Source organism: Rhinolophus sinicus, linkage group LG07 (genome assembly GCF_036562045.2).
Source record: "Rhinolophus sinicus isolate RSC01 linkage group LG07, ASM3656204v1, whole genome shotgun sequence".
NCBI classification, from domain to species: Eukaryota; Metazoa; Chordata; class Mammalia; order Chiroptera; family Rhinolophidae; genus Rhinolophus; species Rhinolophus sinicus.
Window position 1 is genome coordinate 72,782,624 of NC_133757.1, and position 15,153 is coordinate 72,797,776.

Below are 15,153 nucleotides of genomic sequence, written 5' to 3' on the forward strand. Positions count from 1 at the left end.
GCAATTTTTCCATATCCTCACCAACACTGATTATTTTTTGCTATATGATTATGGGTGTGAAGTGGCATCTTGTGGTTTTGATTTATATTGAGCATCATTTGATTTGTTAAACATCTTTTCATGTGCTTGTTAGCTATTTGTATATCTTTTTTTGAGAAATGTCAATTCAAGTCCTTTACCATCCTTTGTTTTTGTTGTTATTGTTGAGTTGTAAGAGTTCTTTATATGTTCTGGGTACAAGATCTTTTCAAGATATATGGCTTGCAAATACTTTCTCCCATGCAGAGGGTTGCCTTTTTTTGCATATCCCTTTTAAATTGCATTTATTAATATAATAAGTATCTGTCACACCTCACAACTTCAAAAGCTAGAAGTGACAGTAATTCACCACCAGAGGGCGCTGTCATTCCGTTATTTTTGCCAAGATCAAAGCTGGGGAGAATTTTCATTTGTACTTTTAAAAAAATTATTAGTTTCAGGTGTACAAAACAATGTAATAGACATTTACACCCCTCATAAAGTGATAACCCCCTCCCCCAATCTACTACCCCTCTGACATCGTATATAGCTGTTACAATTCCATCGACTCTTCCCTATGCATTATCCCATGACTATATATACGCGTGTATTTAATTATAGTTGACATTCAATATTGTTCAGCTTCAGCTTCAGGTGTACAGCACAGTGGTCAGGCATCTACACCGTCCATGAGACACCGTCCCTAATAAGACAAGTGCCCATCTGACACCCTACAAAATCTTTACAGCATTGATTATATTCCCCAAAATATGGAACACTTCCTGAATTTGCGTGTCATCTTTGCACAGGGGCCACGCTAATCTTCTCTGCATCGTTCCAATTTTAGTACATGTGCTGCCGAAGCGAGCACCACTTGTACTTTTTTTATGTTGAGCATATTTATTTGCTTCAAGGCCAATTGCGTCGTTCCCCTCTGGGCAACCTGTTCTATTTTCACGCTTCCCTCCTCTAGGATCTTTTTCTGTCTCTCTTAATATTTACTCCTTCACACTTGTATTTGCTAACCCCTTTATACTTATTTGGTACTTTTTCTTTTCTTTTGCCATTTCTCTCTTCTCTCCCTTTATTTCCTTCAGGTCTTTCCATCTTCCCATGAGCCCTTCTCTCTGACATCTCATCCTCTTTTCCAGCTCCGAGTCTGCTGTCTCTCTCCCCTCAGCTTCGTTTTCTTTTTACTTTTATGTTTCACCACACACTCATGTATTTGACATATATCAAAATATGTTAAATTTGGAAAACAATTTCCACTGAAGAACAAGGGGATCTTCCTAAAACACATTTAAAAATTTCAAAGAGCAAAGAAGTTATGGAGGTGAAGGTACAAGAAATTTGAAATATTTTCAATAGGAATTTTAACAGAAAATTGGGACTATATAAACATTACATATGAAACAAATTGATAGAGCCTAGAATATTTCCCAGGTTATAACTGAAAGCACACAGCATTTATAGCTGAGAAACAAAAGTACAAATTCAGGCTTAGGAACTGGTACTTGATGAAATCACATTATTTCCCAGTAATTAAGTTTCCTCATTTATATGGTACTGAGTGATGATAAAGTGAAGTAATACATATTTGTATATAAACATAAATAACGTAATTCTATATAGTTGTTAAAAATATTGATGTTGTTCTTAATTCCTTTCAATCACATGAAGCTCTCTTGTGCTTTTACTTATATTTCTGCTTATACATTTCTTTATTGAATTTCTTCCCGTGTTTAAAAAAGCCATTGACTTGAGGTGGCTGGTTAGTTCAGTTGGTTAGAGCATGGTGCCAACACCAAAGTTGCCGGTTAAATCCCCACATGGGCCACTGTGAGCTGTGCCCTCCTTTGGAAAAAAAAAAAGAAAACTGCAATTTAAAAAAACACACCATTGATTTATCTGTTTTTCTGAATGTTAAATTCAAATGCAAGTGACAGATTGTCTCCATTTGTGGGGCATTTGTTTAACTCAAACATTGAAAGTTTCCAAAGGGGTTTATTGACTAATCCCTGGATAGTCTTCCTCATTTTTTCTTTCTTCCTCCATCTCTCGTTCCTCTTCCACTTTTTCTTCTACATCTTTTTCCTTCTCTTTTCTCCTTCTCTCCATTTAAAAATTTCCCATCTTTCATTTCCGCTATGATTCCTATTTGATTCCCCTGGTTTTTGACTCAAGGCTTAACTGGGAGTTTCTGCATAGGAAGATTTGAAGTAGCAGGAGCCCTTTCCATCTTGAAAGTTGCTTTTCATGGCTTCCAGGACACCATCCATTCCTGTTTTCATCTATATCAATAGCTGATGCTTGTTTCCTTCACTTGTTTCTTCTTTCTCCCTACCTCTCCCAACTTTGGTCCTCCTGAGTCTGCTCCGTTTTCTCTGCAATGCCTCTTTCCCTCCCATCCTCCTCCTCTTTCTTTTCGTTTGCCTTTCCTCTGCTCTTTGTTCTCCCCTCTCCTCTTTCTAGCCCCTTTCCAGCATCTTGAAAGCTTTCTCTTGATTCTTGCCTCTCCCTCCGTCCTTGTCTCTCAGTGGAGACAGACCTTTCTCCTCTGCCATGTATCCCCAGTCCCATTTTCTGTCTGCACAGATGAGACCCACACCCCTCCTCCCACTCCCCCCCGTGTCCCTCAGCCATCCCGACTCGTCAGTCTTCTCTCACCTCCTGTTCCTCACCCTTTTCCATCTCCATCTCTCCTCGCTGTTTCTTCTCACGTCTGTTCCTTTGACCATTTTTTCTTTCTCTCATGATCTGTCCTCTCACACATTTCCTCTCCCATGTCCCCCTGCGGTGCCCCCATCCTTTGCCACCTCCCACTTCTCTTTTACACAACTCACCTCCTCTTTGTTGTCCCCTGAAGGCAGCGTGTTCTGGCCCTGTATGGGGCCTTGTGGCTGTGGTTTCTGGGGTATGGGACATAGGACCTCAGCCTCCCTCAGCTGGGGAGGGGGGACACATTTGGGCAGAGCTCCTGAAGAGACAGTGACCTCACCCAAGCTGACCCTTGGGAGGCCTGTGGAAATCCCCACCCTTGGACCCTATTTCACTGTCTCCAGGGAGGCCCTGGGGACCACGAGGGTAGGGTTATGCCAGCCTTGAGCAGGGGCTGCAAGGACAGGCATGAGTCTCCCCTCTGATCTCTATGACCTTGGGCAAAGTCTAGTACCTTCTGAGTTGTAAGATGGGTCTGTGAATAGCTGGCTGAAGGCTGCCCTGGGGTGGAAGGAGGTTTCTTGGCTAAGGCGTTGGCTGGGAGGGACTCATCTAGGGGACTCTCCCTGTGCTGCTTGCTGTCAGCGTCCCCTGGGGCTTGGCACATGTCCCGGGGTGGCAGTGAGTGTCCCATCAGTGGGGTATGTACTAATAAGCAGAGTTCTGGCTTCCTCGGGGTCTCCGAGGAGCTGTGGCAGGGGACACAAACACTCAGGCAGAGAATTTGGCTCCATTCAAGTTTTATTGGACCCCTTTCAGCCTGGGGCTCTTCCAAGTGCCCAGGCTGCAGCCTGGAGCTGGCTCCGGTGGGCTGTACCATCCTGCTGCTGCCCACCGCCCTAGCACTGGCCAGTGGCCCAAGGGAAGGAAGGAGGGAGGGTGGGTGGAGGGAAGGGGCTGGAGACAGATCACCAGCCCCCCCCCACAACCCTGGGGTGGGGCCCTCCCTGTCTCCACAGAGCTGGCCCCAGGGCCGCCAGCCCAGCTGCCACAGAAATCCAAGGCCCTGGGGGCAGCCCCGCACAGCCAGTCCTTCGCCAGCTACATGGCTGACATGTGCCCGTTGGCCAGCCACACGGCTGCCCGGCTCCGAGGGCCATCAGTGGGCGCCGTCCCGTTCTTCAGCTGCGGATGCTCCTGGGCCGCCTCCCCTTCACTCGAGTCCAACTCCTCCACGTCACTGCGAATGTCCTTCTCCATCTGGGGAACAGGGCGGGCATGAGGCTGGGGCTAGGGCCCCAGGGCGCGGCGCACGTGAGCCCCCCGCCTGGCCCTACCTGGCCTTTCTTAACGAAGCTGTGGATCATGCGAAGGATGAGGTAGGACCAGAACACGTGCAGCAGCTGCAGCAGCAGCAGCAGGGAGTTGAAGAAGTAGTAGCCGAAGAAGGGGCCCGAGCTGGCGATGGACTCGTAGTACGTGGTATACAGGATCCTGCGGCAGGACCAGGCAGGAGGCAGAGGGGCCGTCACCAGCTGCTCCACAACCTTCGGTGGCGCTCCACTGCCTCCAGAGTAATACCTGTGCCCTTCAGCCAGGCATTAAGTGCCCCTCTCACTTGGCTGTGTTAAATGAGGACACATAAGCTTGTACAACCATGAACCCCAAGGGGCGCTTAGTATCCCAGTTGCTCTACTGGGTGGTCTTTTCACATTTCCTTCTCTCCTCAGACCCCCCCCTCACTCCTCCCACCTCCCCCGACCCAGCAGGCTTTCACCCCCTGCCACCCTCACCCAGATCAGCTGTAAGATCACCCATCGCCTGCCTGGCTCAGGCAGCAGGCGCCCAGCTGGCCCTCTCTCCCGATGCCCTTTGCCCTTTAGGAACCCACACTCCCATCTCCCCACTTCATACCTGCTCTCTCTGTATCTTCCCTGCATGCTCCCCCTGACCTGTAATCAGGAGCCCGAGACTGGGCCTCTGTCCACACCTGCTCCCCAGGTGACCCCATCCAGTCTCATGGCTGCCAACACTGGACATTCCCATCTTTCCCTGGAATCCTGGGCTGGTATGCCCACTGCCTCCTTCACGACTTTTCAAGGGGTTGGGGAGCAGGGGAAATACAGCTAGAGCTGGGCTCCTGATCCTCAAGGGAGAATTCTGAGCTCATTATCATTTTGTGACCCTTGAGTCATCCCCGAGTCCACCCACTTCTCTCACTTACACTAGTCCTGTCCATCATGCCTCACCTGGACCAGAGAGCAGAGGCCTGGGCCTGGCCCCTCAGCTCCTGGGGGGTTCTCACCCTCTGTAGCCACCAGAGGGCACCCGTGAGCACCCAACTCAAGTCCTTTCCTCTGTTCAGAACCCTCCCCTTCCACTTGGGATGAAAACCCCCACCTCCCTGCTTTCTCAGCTCCTCCCTCTCTCCCCCTGCTCCTGCTACATGGGCCTCCTGCTGTTCCTCCAATATGCCAGGCACCCGTCCAGCCTCAGGGCCTTTGCACATGCTGTTCCCTCTGCCTAGAACCCTTCTGTGAGGATCAGTATGGTCTCTCCCTCAGCTCCCTCCAGTCTTTCTGTATGAACATTGTCATCATGCCTTCCCTGACAGTCCTGTCTAATTCCAAATGCCCACACCCTCCCTGTGCCTGACTTTATTTCCTCTTTAATACAATCACTCCCTTACATGCTCTATATTCTACTGTTTGCCTTATTTCACTCCCCCAGCCCAGCCCCCAGTGTCAGCTCCACACGAGCAGGGATCTTTACTCTCTCTGCTGTGAGAGGCTCAGCAAATACACTGGGTAAAGACTTAGTGAGCCGGTGCCCGACTACTCCATGTTCCCGGCACACGGGAGTGAAGACCAAGCCTAGATTTCTCTCTCTCACCTCTGGTCCTTTGCATATGCTGTTCCTGGGCTGGGAACACAAAACCCTCCTTTGCCTGCTCCTGGAAGCCTCCCAGCCAACACCCACTGCCCCGTGGGTCGGGAACCGAGGGTGAGGCAGGCCTGGATCCCAGCTGCGCCTGTCCACCCGCCCAGCATCCCCCCGCCCACAGGAGGGCTGACTCACTGGGTGGGGAAGAGAACAAGGCGAGTGTAGAAGAAGACCAAGGAGAAGACGATGAAGAGAGAGTTGCACACTTGCTGCTGGTGCGCATAGTTAAACATCTTACAGGCCTGGGGAAGGCAGCAGAGAGAAATGGACTCAGGTGGGTGGTAAGGGTGGGGAACGAGGGGTGCGGGCAGGGCCTCATCTCAAGGTAAAGGCGACCTATGGCTGGGCCAGGTGAGTTGGGGCTGGGCCTTATCTCCAAGAACTGCCTAGAAAGGTATAAGTGGGTCCCTGTGTGAGAAGCTTCATTTTCCTGTTAGAGGAGTGGGCGGGGCCTCACCACCCATGAAGAGAGGGACAGTCTCCTAGGAGACCAGGGATGGGGCCTCCTCCCCTGGGGCACCTGGGAGGGTGGGGGAGGGCGGCGGAGAGACTCGGGTAGGGCCCACCTCCAGCACGTAGTCGGCGGAGTCGTGCAGCAGCAGCACCAGAGAGCCAATGCGCAGCAGGTTCGCGCTGTAGGAGAAGGTGATGAGGGTGATGGTCACAAGGTGGTGTGCCACCTGCTCCTTGAAATCCTGTGGGAGACGACGGGTCACAGGCAGGACAGGGCTGGGAGCAGGCTCTCTCGGGGCTGGTTGGCCTCTGGACCCAGTGCACTCCATGCTTGCTGCCTGAGGCACCAGGGACCTCCAGGTGTGGGCTGAGCCCATCCCTCCCCACCCCAGACTAGGTCCCGACTCCCCCAGGACGCCACTCCCTTAGCTGGACTCTTGGCCGGGCTCACCTTGCGCCTGATGTCGAAGGGCAGCCTGATCAGTAGGGAGATGTAGAAACTCAGCTCCAGGAGGTACCAACAGTACAGGGCCGGCTTCAGGGGCTGTGGCAGGACAGGGGGGCGGGGTTAGCTGAGGGGGAAGGGAGGCTCCCCTGGGCCACGGGCATGGCTCAGGCCCTCCCCAATTTGCTCAAAACCAGAATCCCTACGAGCAAAGAAGGTGTGAGCGCCTCATCCCTGGAGGTAATCAAGGGTGCTGATTTTGTGGCAGCCCCTCTTCCACATTTCCTAACTCCTGGCCCCTCCTTGTTCCACAGCAGAGGCAGAAATAAAATGGGACTTGGAGGGGGTTTGGCTGTACTGCCTGTGGCCACAGGAACTCTGCTCACCCCAATCCTCCCTCCAGCCTCAACATCCCCTGCCGCTCACCTGCTTCGGGTAATTTTCCCAGCACATTGCCGGCTTCCACAGCCACGACTCCTGTGGGGATACAGGTATCTGAGGCTGCCCAAAGGTCAGACACCAGCCCCTCACCCCAGGCCTGGGGCCTCCTTGGGACCGCCCTGGCCCTCAGGTGCTACTGTCACTCAGCTCTGCTGTTTCCCACCTGGTTACATCTCCGCTGTCACGCTAGACCAGGGGTTCACTCACTGCCAGGTCCCCAGACCCATGCCCAGTAGCTAATATCTACCATGACCTTGTCAAGTTCTCTCCCCACTCCGTGCACATGCCTTCCCCTCTGCCCACCCCCCTCCACACCCCCCACCCGCAAGCCAGGCCCAGCACACAGTAGGTGCTTGTGGGGCAGGTGGAGGGGCCAGGAAGCAGTCAGAAACACTCACGTGATAGAGGATCGAGAGGCCACCGAAGAAGGAGCACAGATAGAAGACAAACCTCCAGCTACAGATGGGGAGGGAGCCCATGAGGCAGCTGCTGATGGAACAGACCCCACCCCTTGCACCCCAAGACAGCCCCCTCCCTAGGCCCACCCCGGGCTGACCTGGCCTCACAGAACTTCTTGGTCAGGCAGGGCCGTTCCTGGTTCCGGCGTCTCCGGAACCAGCGTTGGGTCTGCCGCAGCGTAAGGCCACACTGCGCGGCCAGGACAGCCATCTGAGGCTGGGGAGGGGGAGATGGGGGCCATGGTCACCAAGGTGGCTTTCCACTTCTATTCCAGAACAGATGGGGCCCAGCTCCATTCCCTCCACCCCTGCAGCCCCAGACCTCACTGTCTATGGAGATAGGGGAGGGGCGTGATGGGATGGGGTTATAGGTCAGTCAGGCCTATAAGAACCCAGCCCTCCTCACAGGACAGGCAGGTGATCGATGTGGCTGGGATTCAGAAAGGGGCTGGGGAATGGGGGACGTTCCCCTTAGAGGTTTTCCTGACATCCCTCTAGAACAGAGAAGTCTCACACCTACTCTAGGCAGGCAGTTGAGACCTTGCCCGTCACCCCCACCTGCAGAGGGAGACTGACAACAGAGGGGATCACAAAGCTGTTTTGCGGGAGGAGCCCCCCCAACCCCCCGGGGCAGGAAGACCTCTCCCTTTCCCTCTCCCCCTCACGACCCAGCCCAGACCCTGACCACTAGGCAGCTACACTGGGGTGGGAATAGGAGGGTCACATGACTGCAGAATCCCCCCAAGAGTCAGGCCTTCTAATCTTCCCCAGAACAGGAGAGAAACCCGCTCTCCACACCTCTAGTCCCAGGAGCTACTCACTGGGCAGATGTGCTTACTGATGGGGGTCCTGGGGAAGAGGGGGGTGGGAGCACTGCAGGGGAGCCAGCAGCTGCTCTGGGTCTTCCCTACCCCCAACAAGTGGGCCACATACCACCCTCAGGCCCCATCCACACAGCAGCCATGCAGGCAGATGGGGATGGAGAAGGGTGGCTGGGGCCCTCACCTCCTTGGGTCTCCATCCTTTCACGAGGAAGTGTTTCTCCAGCGTGGCGTTGGGTTTCACTAGCCTCCTGGCCTGATCCCGCACACCCAGCCACCGGCTCAGGGGCAGGCCGACGAGTCTGGGTGCAGGGGACACAGCCTATCAGTCCAAGTAAGAAGGAACGTACATGCTACAGGCAGGGAAACTGAGGCTAGGAGGGGCCAGGTCATATCCTGGGACCCTGGAGGGTAGCCTGGCTGCTGTATTAGACTGAGCATGAGAAAGGCAGCTGGACCAGTCTTCAGGACAGGAGTGTGAAGGTCAACTTTTGGGGTACCCAATCACCTTCATTCAATCCAGAGTCCCCTCCCTGCCTGGGTCCTGGTCTGCCGCCCACCAGACTGGGGGCTCCCACTGGCAGGAGCGGGTTTGCTCCCTCCACTCAGGCCTCCCCTCTCCAGTCTCCCCCACTCCAGCTTGACCACGTGGGAGGAGCCCCACCCTGGTCAGTCAATCACCACATAACCCACAAGGGGGCACCCAAGGCCAGGGAGCGGGATGGAATCGCGCCTCCATCATCCCCAAATCACCCTTCATTTGGCGAAACTGAGGTGCAGAACATCCCAGCAAGGAACTCATTCCAGATTCAGTCGTGATGGGGGTGGGGGTGGGGGTGGGGGTGGACCGCACTGACGTTTGCTGAGTGCTTACGATGTGTCAAGCATTATGCACTTAACCCTACTATTGGCCTTCCCACTGTGTGACCTCAGGCAGGTCATGACCTCTCTGTGCCTCCATTTCCTCTTCTGTAAAATGGTGATTAATAATAATGGAACCACCTCTTGGGGTTGCATTGAAGGGCTAAGTGGGTTAAGACACATCAACTGCTTTGAGCCGTGGTTGGGACAGAATAAGTGCTCAAACAGTGCCTGTTAAATAAATGTCAGTGGACGTTCTCTGGGTTCCCTGTCTCCAGCTTGTGTCCAGGGAGCCTAGACCCCAGAAAGCTCCTTAGGAGTGCGAGACACAAAGCAAGATGCAAAACACTTCCATGCCCCTGTGGTCAGGGCAGGATGGGGGGACCCAAAGCAGCTGGATGGGGTTAAGGGCTCTGTGGGGGGAAGGGCTGGGCAGGTTTCCCTGGAACGCAGCCTTAAAGGAACTGCAGGGAAGCAAGTGCAAAGGCCAACCGGTCACAACGAAGGTGGCAGACCTGAGTGGAGGAGGACAAGTATGTGGAGAAAGGAGAGGGGGAAGGGTCCTTTGCATCAGGGGAAGCTTGGTGGGGGGGACAGTGGGGAGGCTGGCAGGAAAGGGGTCTGGCAAGGCAGGTCAGGGTGCTGTGGTCATATGGGAAGGGGTGGGACTCCCTGGGACAGAGTGGAGGGACCTCCCACCAGGAGATGGACTCCCAGGGACAGAGGAAGAAACTCAGCTCCGAGCAGCACTGGGATCACCCAAGAGATGACACAATCCAGAGTTTGGCAACCAGGAGGTTGCCGGGAACCTGGGCAGGTGGCATATACTCAGGGGCCGATGCCAGGCTGCAGGAGGCCGGGGGTGGGTGGAAGGAGCCCCAAAGAGGAGATGGGGCCCACACTCCTTCCTGTGGCTAAAAAGGGGAACAGGAGGGAAGGTGTTTGAAGGGGCAATGGGGGGGTGAGGGAGGAACAGGCTTGCCTGTAGGGGGCAGGGGAGGAGGGAGTGGGCAGGAATTTCTTTGCTTACTGACTACCTGGCCTCTGCCGACCAGTCCTCAGTCAGCAAAGCAGGCATATGTCCTCCAGGTCCCCACCCGTTTTCTGAAGATGCTGGCACACCCAGACCTGAGCTGCAGCCAATGTTCCGATAAAACAGCCATCAGAGACCAGAAGAATGTGAGTGGTGGGAGCTGGGGGCAGGATGGAGCGGGAAAAGCACTTTGTTTCAAAACCAGGGACCCGTCAGGACGAAACCACGCACGAAGCAGCAGCACAGGGCCAGCACCACACACATGAGCCACGATGAACACTCACCTCTCGAAGGTGAAGCGCATAGCTACCAGCACCAGTGCCAGGGGCAGTGCCGCCAGCAGGTCCTGGGGGTGGGCGTAGACCAGGCCATCCCGGTCCTCCAGTTCAGCCCATGAGTTGTTGGGCGGTAGCCAGAGCCTGTCCTGCCACAGCCACTCATTCAGACTGGACCACATCCTGTGGACAGACGATCCAGTTAGTGATGAGCTCAGCATGCAAGATGGGTGCCCTCGTTTCCCCAGTGCCTGGCAACCTGGAGCTTATTACAGCCAATGTTAAGGATAGACTTGGGCTGTGTGTCCTCAAGCAAATGACTCGACCCCTCTGAACCTCAAATGCATCTGTAAAACAGGGATAGTAATATCCACCTCTCAGCCCAACCTGGTCAAGCACACAAAGTCCTTAGCCTGATGCCTACTGGTGCCTTAACAACACAGCTCATGACAACAGTTATTATTCAGTACGTTTACAGTGGCCCAAAGTCAAGGAAGTGGCTGAGTGGGGTCATGATCTCGAGTTCATAAAGGTCCAGGAAGGTTTCCTGCCATTGCAGGAAGGTGCCTTACATACAGCCCAAAGATGAAGGGCGTAAGGAAACCTGCAATTCCTTCCCTGGCCATCCTTTCCAACATGGAGTCCCTGTGAGGTATGACTGTCAGCTGTCTTGCTCGCTATTCCAGACCAACATGGGTGGTGGCTGGGCAAGAGAGACAACTGCAAGACTGAGCTTCCCGGATACATAGTAGCGACCAAGGCGAGCCTGCTTTACCTCAAGCAGCCCCCACCTGCGGAGCCCAGCTGTCTTGAGTAGCCCCCACAGCGTCTCCCTTTCTTGAGATATTAAGACACTTGGAATGCTTTTTCACTCATTTGTTCATCTGTTCTCCCACCCATCCATCCCTCCATCCACCCATCTGTTCGTTTGGTCCATCCATCCATTCATCCATCCATCCATCCACAAAATGTTCTCTGATTGACTTGTACGTGCCAGACCAGGCTGGGTGTTGGGGACATAGCAGGGAACAAAGCTGACACATTCCTGTCTCCATGGAGATCTCAGCCCAGCAAGGAAGGCAGCCAATATGCAAATAAACAGATAGAGTAATAAATGAAATAACCCCAATGTGATGGGGCCTGGTAGAAAATAAACAGGATGGCATGATTTTAAATGAGGTGACGAAGGAATGTCTCTCTAAAGACAAACCATCTGAGCTGAGACGAAAAGATGAAGAGGGCCTGGGTTTATATAAAGGGGAATAGCGATGGTACAGAGGGGCTTTCCAGAGAAATAATAAGCAGCGTGTACAAGCAAAAGCCCCAAGGCAGGAATGAGCTCAGAGAGCTAGAATCACTAAAGAGGCCCATGTGGCTGGAGCAGAGTGAGTGAGGGGGAGAGAGGGAGGAGGCCAGGGGAGAGAGGGGATGGGGGAGGGGGAGGGCAGGTTGTGCAGGGCCTGTGGGAGGGAATTTAGATGATTTCCCCCAACATTTTATGAGGAAAACTTTCAAACCTGCAGAAAAGTTGAAAGTGAACACCTATATGGCCACGGCTAGATTCTATCATTCACATTTTGCTTTATTTACTTCATCAAATACCTACTCATGCTGCCATCCCTTCCTCTATCCACCGATCAGTGCGTCTGATTTTTCTGGATGCATTTCAAAAGCAGCAGCAGACATCAAGCCACCTCACTCCTAAATATTTCAGCATGTAGATCATAACTAGGATTTTATATTTGCTTATGTGTCTTTGTATTTCTTTCAAGGTAACTTACTAGAGGAAAATGCATCAGTCCTAAGTGTAGAGCTGCTGAGTTTTGGCAAACGCACCTACCTGTGTAACCCAACCTCCTACCACAAACATTCTTGTTTTTCCATAAAGTTCTCTCGTGTGGTTTCCCACTCAATCTCCATGTCCGCCACCCAAGGTCACCTCTGTCCCAATTTTTTTTTTCCATCTGCACTGGAGGTCTGTCAGATGGATGTGAGGGCCCCTGAGAAGCAGGCTGTTTTATCTGTTCTAGAACTTCACATAAATGGAGCCACGGACTCCATCTCTGTGTCTGGCCGCTTTCACTCCGTGTCATGCTTGAGACTCACCCATGTTGCATCTACCAGTAGCTTCTTTCCTTTTTAAAACAGAATCCTAGGTACCGTGTGAATATACCACAATTAGTTATCATTGGCTTGTTGATGGGCATTTGGGATGCTTCCAGTTTGGGGGGTAATTATGAGCAAAGCTGTAATGAACATTCACATCTGAGTCTTATGTAAACAGAAAAGTTTTCAGGTCTCCTGGGTCAATCCTGAGGAATGGAATGGCAGTCACGTGTTTATAAGCAACTGCCAAACCGTTTTCTGGGGTGGCTGCATCATTTTACACTCCCGCCCCTGGAGTCTGGGGGTTCTGTGACTCATGGTTTTATTTTAGGTGAGATGGCAAGCCATGCAGGAAGTGGCCTGTGGGGGCCAGGAGGGGGTGCTGTGAGCTGTCCAGATGAGGGTGGGGGTGGGGGTGGAGAGAAGGGGCTATTTCCAGAGACAGTTTGGAGGCAGAGCCCCCAAGAGTTGAACACCCTCAAGAAAGAAGCAAGAAGAGAAGCAGGAATGTACAATTCCATTGATATCAAGTTCAGCAACAGGCAAAACAAATCTATAATGCTTGCATCGGCTTCCTGTGGCTGCTGTTACAAGTTGCCACAAATTTTGTGGCTTAAAATAATCCAGACTTATTTTCTTACAGTTCTGGGGGTCAGAAGTGTGAAATTAATCTCGCCCGGGGCTACCATGAGCGTGTGGGCAGGGCTGCGATCCCTCTGGAGGCTCCAGGGGAGAGAAGGTGTTTCTGTGCCTCTTTCAGCTTCTAGAGGCGTCCTTGTTCCTTGGCTCGTGGCCTCTTCCTCTACCTTCAAAGCCAGCAGCCTAGCATCTTCCATCTTCAAATCTCTCTCCAACTCTCCTGCCTCCCTCTTAAAAGGACCCCTGTGATTACTTTGGGCCCTCCAGGTAACCAAGGTTACCTCCCATCTCAAGGTCAGGCTGTTAGCAACCTTAATTCCATCTGCAAACTCAATTCCCTTTTGCCATACGAGGTAACATTCCCAGGTCCCGGGATGGGATGTGGGCATCTTTAAGGGGCACTATTCTGCCTGCCACATTGCCAGCCGTCAGGAGAGTGGCTGCTCTTAGGGACAGGAAGTGTCCATCGGGGCCATAAGAGGTTGCTGAGGGCTGGGAGTTTGTCTCCTGACCTGGGTGCTATTCTGGTTGGGAAAATTCACTGAGTTGTGCATCTCTGATGTGGGCCCTTTTCTCTGTGCAAATGAAAACATTTATAGTTAAAAAGTCTATGACTCAGGGGCGGTCAGATGGCTCAGTTGGTTAGAACACAAGCTCTGAACAGGGTTGCTGGTTCGATTCCCGCATGGTCCAGTGAGCTGCGCCCTCCACAACTAGAGTGAAGGACTTGGAACTGATGAGCCCTGGAGAAACACACTGTTCCCCAATAAAATTTTTTTTTTAAAGTCCATGATTCAGATTTTAGTTCTGACATGTGGGTTTTCTCCCCACACCAGCAAGCAATTCACTGGCACCAGCTGGGTGTCCTACAATTCAGCTCAATTCTGACATCTTCTACCTGGAGACCATGTCAAATCCCACAGGTTAAGAGCTAGGTCCCATAAGACTGCTGCCCCCCTACTTGAGATGACAATCACCTGGGCTTCTGACCAACTGGCTATTGACCGGAAGTTCCCACCATTCCCCTCTTGGATTTGATGAATTTACTCGAGTGGCTCACAGAACTCAGAGAAACAGTTTACTGACTAGATCACTGGTTTATTATAAAGGATATACTCAGGAACAGCCAGATGGAAAGATGCATAGGGCCAGGTATGGGGAAGGGGGCGCAGCTTCCATGCCTTCTCCGGCCACCACTCTCCCCAAATCTCCATATGTTCACCAACCCAAAAGGTTTCAGAACCCTGTCCTTTAGGGTTTTTATGAAGACTTCATTACGTAGTCATGATTGATTATATCATTGGCTATTGGTGACTGATTCAACCTCCAGCCCCTCTCCCCTCCCAGAAGTCTGGGCGTAGGGCTGAAAGTCCAAATCGTTGGATACATGGACACATACGCTTGGCTCCCCTGGCAACCAGCTTCAGGTGACCAAGAGGAGGCTTTCCAAAAGTACCTCATTAACATAACAAAAGACATCTTTATTTCTCCCAATTCCCACAGTTTAGCTCTGTGCCAGGACAGGAAACAAAGACCAAATTTGTATTTCTTATTATAAATCACAATATCACAAGTCATACAGAAAAAAGAAAAATTCTCAGAGTCTGAGGAACTGGGTGAACTAGGATGAGAGGATTTTGGGGCAGGAGTTGGGCTCTGTGTTGAACAGGAGAAGCAGGGGATGTGGTAGAGGAGGCAGGAGCTCCTCGGGAGGCCCAAGGGGATAGACGAATCCTTGGGGAGGGGACTATGGATAAAGGAACAGTCCCCACCCAACCACAGGCCACACTGAGGAATCCAGCCTTCCGGCATCAGTGAAGTAATTAGCAGTAGCAGGTGCCACTGGACACTCTGGTGGGGGGTGGGAACTAGAGGGCAGCAGCTTGATGAAAGGTCAAGGATGTATGGTGGTGGCTAGTGTAGACCCACAAGGTTCAAGCAGCCCAGACAGACTAGGCACACAGACAGGAAATGCAGGGACTTTTGCCAGGGTGGTCAAGTT

At 52.4% G+C, this 15,153-nt stretch overlaps 1 protein-coding gene and 1 non-coding gene across 4 annotated transcripts in view; both read right to left on the bottom strand.

Annotated features, from left to right (window-relative positions):
- Window positions 1–782: 782 nt before the first annotated feature.
- LOC141573019 (U6 spliceosomal RNA) lies at window positions 783–889 on the bottom strand. The gene has a single exon (XR_012498604.1). It is a non-coding gene; the product is annotated as a U6 spliceosomal RNA (small nuclear RNA).
- Window positions 890–3,465: 2,576 nt separating this feature from the next.
- CERS4 (ceramide synthase 4) overlaps window positions 3,466–15,153 on the bottom strand; it is a 28,832-nt gene continuing 17,144 nt past the window's right edge. For all 3 annotated transcript variants that reach the window (XM_074337714.1, XM_074337716.1, XM_074337715.1), the window contains 10 exons: window positions 10,416–10,589; window positions 8,422–8,539; window positions 7,515–7,633; window positions 7,357–7,414; window positions 6,944–6,994; window positions 6,524–6,616; window positions 6,186–6,314; window positions 5,755–5,861; window positions 4,014–4,170; window positions 3,466–3,936 (listed from right to left, as the gene is read on the bottom strand). In XM_074337714.1, the coding sequence (XP_074193815.1) occupies window positions 3,778–3,936; window positions 4,014–4,170; window positions 5,755–5,861; window positions 6,186–6,314; window positions 6,524–6,616; window positions 6,944–6,994; window positions 7,357–7,414; window positions 7,515–7,633; window positions 8,422–8,539; window positions 10,416–10,589 (1,165 nt within the window). In that variant the 3' untranslated portion in view covers window positions 3,466–3,777. The remainder of the gene's footprint in view (window positions 3,937–4,013; window positions 4,171–5,754; window positions 5,862–6,185; window positions 6,315–6,523; window positions 6,617–6,943; window positions 6,995–7,356; window positions 7,415–7,514; window positions 7,634–8,421; window positions 8,540–10,415; window positions 10,590–15,153) is intronic.